Source organism: Orycteropus afer, unplaced genomic scaffold (genome assembly GCF_000298275.1).
Source record: "Orycteropus afer afer isolate SDZICR_OR568_19922 unplaced genomic scaffold, OryAfe1.0 scaffold00362, whole genome shotgun sequence".
Taxonomy (NCBI): domain Eukaryota; kingdom Metazoa; phylum Chordata; class Mammalia; order Tubulidentata; family Orycteropodidae; genus Orycteropus; species Orycteropus afer.
Genome location: NW_006921949.1, coordinates 3,144,925 through 3,149,023, shown reverse-complemented (window position 1 = coordinate 3,149,023; position 4,099 = coordinate 3,144,925). Strand labels below are relative to the sequence as shown.

The window sequence follows — 4,099 nt, the reverse complement described above, 5'->3', positions numbered from 1 at the left end:
CTTACAAGATTGTAAATAGGGAACCAGAGACACTGATTGGCAAATGAGGACAACTACAAACCAAAAATAGGGAAAAAAATGTACAGCTACAGAACTTCTAAATGGTAGGGAAGTCAAGACTATAAGATAGAGCAGACTGTTGTAAATTTGGGAAGAAAACTGTAAGTCATAGGGTAACCTCAAAGAAAAATTATAAACTTTCACATTAAAATAAAAAAGAGGACCTGCACAAATCCTGAAAAAATAGTAAAGAAGGAAGTGAAAATACAATTCATAAACAAAATGAGCTCAGCACAGAAAATAATATGGAACAAAGAAATCAGCAATACCACAAAAAAGCACATAACAAAATGACAGCAACAAATTCACATCTGTCAATAATTACACTGCTAAAAGAGTAAAAATGAGAACCTACAGATTGGGAAAAAATATTTGGCAATGACATATCTGACAAAGGACTTATCTCAAAAATTTATAGAAAACTCCAACACCTGAACAACAAAAAGATTAACTATCCAATTTAAAAATGGGCAGAAGACATGAATAGACACTTCATCAAAGAGGATATTCAGGCAGCCAGCAAACATATGAAGAAATGCTCATGATCATTAGCCATCAGAGAGATACAAATCAAAACAACAATGAGATACCATCTCACCCCAGCACTAATGACAAAGTTCAACAAGACAGAAAATAAATGCTGGTGAGGATGTGGAGAGATGGGGACTTTCATGCACTGCTGGTGACACTAAAATGATATAACCACTGTGCAAAGCCGTATGGCAATTCCTTTAAAAAGTTGGAATTAGAAATGCCATTTGACCCAGCAATCCCGTTACTAGGTATATATCCTAAAAAAGTGAGAGCCAGGACAAGAACAGATATATGCACACTTATGTTCATCACAGCACTATTTATAATAGCAAAAAAGATGGAAACAATCTACGTGCCCATCAACAGAAGAATGGATAACTAAACTATGGTACATACACACAATGGAATACTATGCAACACTAAAGAATCATGTAGAATCTGCAAAACACCACATAGTATGGATGAATTTGGAGGACATTATGCTGAGTAAAATAAGTCGATCACAGAAAGACAAATACAGTATTAATTCATTATTGTAAAAAGTCAAGGAAAGGTTTGTATATGGATGATAACTGTTAGTTACCAGGGTGGGAGGGGAGTGGAGGGGAAGGGAGGGGAGGAGAGGAAGGAACACTGCAAAAAAAAAAAAAAAATGTATTGACCCATGTCACTTCAGTTATATGTATTTCACTGTACATAAATTATATTTCAATAAAATTTATTTAAAAAAATATATAGCAGAGGATGATTTCAACTCTCAACTTAGGTATATTCTATGTTATGCTTTATTCTATTCATATTTCTCTTCAGCACTTCATTGTCAAAAACTTTAACAACCATCATAGCTTTATTTCTAGACATTACCATCATAAATGAACACATACAACTTCACTTGGTTTTTCTTTTTCCTTGCATTCTTGACCTTGCAGTTTTTAAAATAATTTTCAGAAGGCTGAGTGGGCCACACATCTGAATTATAGACAAAGACCTTTTTATATTGTACAAAAATGACATAGAACAAGAAGACCTGGAGTCTAGTCTTATTTCTGATTTTAATTATCTGTGAAATCAGGAGCAAAACACACCATCTGTTTAAATCTTAATGTATACATTTCTAAGTAAGGGTTTAAAAAATTATTTTAAATTTTAATTTTTTTACTTTAAATCTGGCATTTTTATGGATTGAAGTTAATACAAATTGTTCATTAAAATATGTACAGTATTATTTTATTAGCGGTTCATAGTTGTTCTATTCAGAAAAGTTAATTTATAATGCAGAGCACTTACTTGGAAATAGGGTTGACACTGGCCTCCACAACTGTCAAAACTTTACAATTTTTTATGTTTTCTGGAAACTCTTGTATTCCTAGAAAATGAACAATCATCAAAATCACAAGTCATAATAATTAATATCATTACTACTATTACTATTAATGTATACTTTGCAGATTTAAAAGTAATTATCAACTAAGCAGCAAATATACATCAACATCCCTGTGAATCAAACAGAAGCACATCCCCACCAATCTCTTTTTCATCTTTTCTTCATCTGCCACTATAACTGCTAACTACCTTGAATAGCTTTACCTTCATTTCCTTCTCTTAACATTTCTAAAAATTAGTGCCTTCTCTATATAACAATGTTAAGGACATGAAATGCAAAAAAACAAAACACAAAAAAACCACCCCATTTAACATTCTTTACGTCTCTCTCACATAAAGAGAAGCACTACTTTTTGAATGCTAGTCTACAGATTGGGTTGGCTCATATACAGTATCAACTAGGATTAAAGCAAATCTTAAAATAGAGTTAAGTGAAAAATCTCCATTAGATATCTCAGTGAATGAAATCTAAAGTAACTGCTGAGAGCAGTCTTGTCTACCACAAAAATAATGGAACATTTTCTCTTTCTTTTATCTATCTTCCTATTTTTCTCATCTTTATTTACTTGTCCTTTCCTCAACCTTCTTCCTTCACACAACCCAGTGGCCTGGTCACCGTAAAGGTAAGTCTTTAGGAACGTAGAAGAACATATGACTACCTACCATCATGATAGGTAAATTCAACAGTTCTTTTAGACACCTCAGCTTTTGAATTCATTTCTAAGACCAGTATTTGTCAAACTGTCAGAGGTAAAGGATAAAATTTTTAAATTTCCAATCTGTTGGGGATTAGTACTTTTGTAAAATACCATAAATGTTTTGACAATATAAAACTGTACACTTGCTAAGCACTTATTTTCTGAACTTAGCAAAAAAATAAGAAGAAATTTGTGAGCTAGTACCAGTTCACATACCATCTTTAAGTAGCCATGTTCTAATCTAGATGAAATGAATGCAGTGTTACTTTTTAAAAAAATTTCAAAAAATGAAAGTTTTTCAATATATTTTATGAGACCTATTCTAACTCTAATATGACATGATTATCCAAAAGTGTTCTCATGCAGTTCTTTGAAATGTCATTATTCTATGATTCTAAATAGGAAGTTTACCACAATGCCAAGTATAGAATTGCAGATGATGAAAAATAACTGACATAAAATTACCAACTGGTAAATACCACTATAATGAGTGTCTGTCTCAGTTAAAACACATCAATGAATGCTAGAGCTAGCATGTAAAAGCATGTTAAGAACAAGATATTTATATAGCCTCATACTTTTTGCCCCACAAGATAGTTATTAATTGTGAAAGGAAAAACAATAGCTTTATCATGAAGAAATCTGACAGGCTTTCTGTATTATCAAGCTGCTACAAACTGAGCATCATCAGTTAACATCATCATCATGTGGCACCTAATATGGGATACACTGAGAAGTGATGCAGCATCACTTCTATGGTACTCTTGCTCCATACACACGTTTTAATGTAATAATAAAACCCAAAGCAAACCAAACCCACCGTCATCAAGTCAATTCTGACTCAAAGCAACGTCCACTGGGTTTCCAAGACTGTAAATCTTTATGAAAGTAGATTGCCTCATTTTCCTCCTGCAGACCAGCTGCTTGATTTGAACTGCCAACTGTCAGTTTAGGAGCCTAATATCTTACCTACTTATACCATCACAGTGTCTTTCAATGTAATCATAAGCAAGCATTAGTTAAGGGAAAATTCTACTGAATACTTACAACTCTTCAAAAATGTCAAGGTCAAATAAGACAAAGAAAGACCGAAGAACTGTCCAGATTAGAGGGGACCCAAGAAATGTGACAACTAAATGAAATGTGATCCTAGATCCTGGATAAGAAAAAAGGCCATTAGAGGGAAAACTGACAAGTTCTGAATAAAGTCTACAGATTATCTCGCAGAAGTGAGAGATGGGTATACTGGTTTTTTTTTCAGCTGTAAATTATTTCAAAATAAAAGGCTAATAAATAAATAGAAGAAAAAGTTTGCTTTAAAAAGTACCTTTTTTGAAGATGAAATTTTTTTTTTTTTTTATTAGGATTTGGGTGAAGATTTACAGAGTAAATTCACTTTTCATACAGCAGTTCACATATACTTT

General features: G+C 32.6%; 1 protein-coding gene across 1 annotated transcript in view; it reads right to left on the bottom strand.

Moving 5' to 3' along the window:
• ERBIN (erbb2 interacting protein) overlaps window positions 1–4,099 on the bottom strand; it is a 122,426-nt gene that overhangs the window by 86,362 nt on the left and 31,965 nt on the right. The window contains exon 3 of the mRNA XM_042782537.1: window positions 1,882–1,960. Coding sequence (XP_042638471.1) covers window positions 1,882–1,960 — 79 coding nt within the window. The remainder of the gene's footprint in view (window positions 1–1,881; window positions 1,961–4,099) is intronic.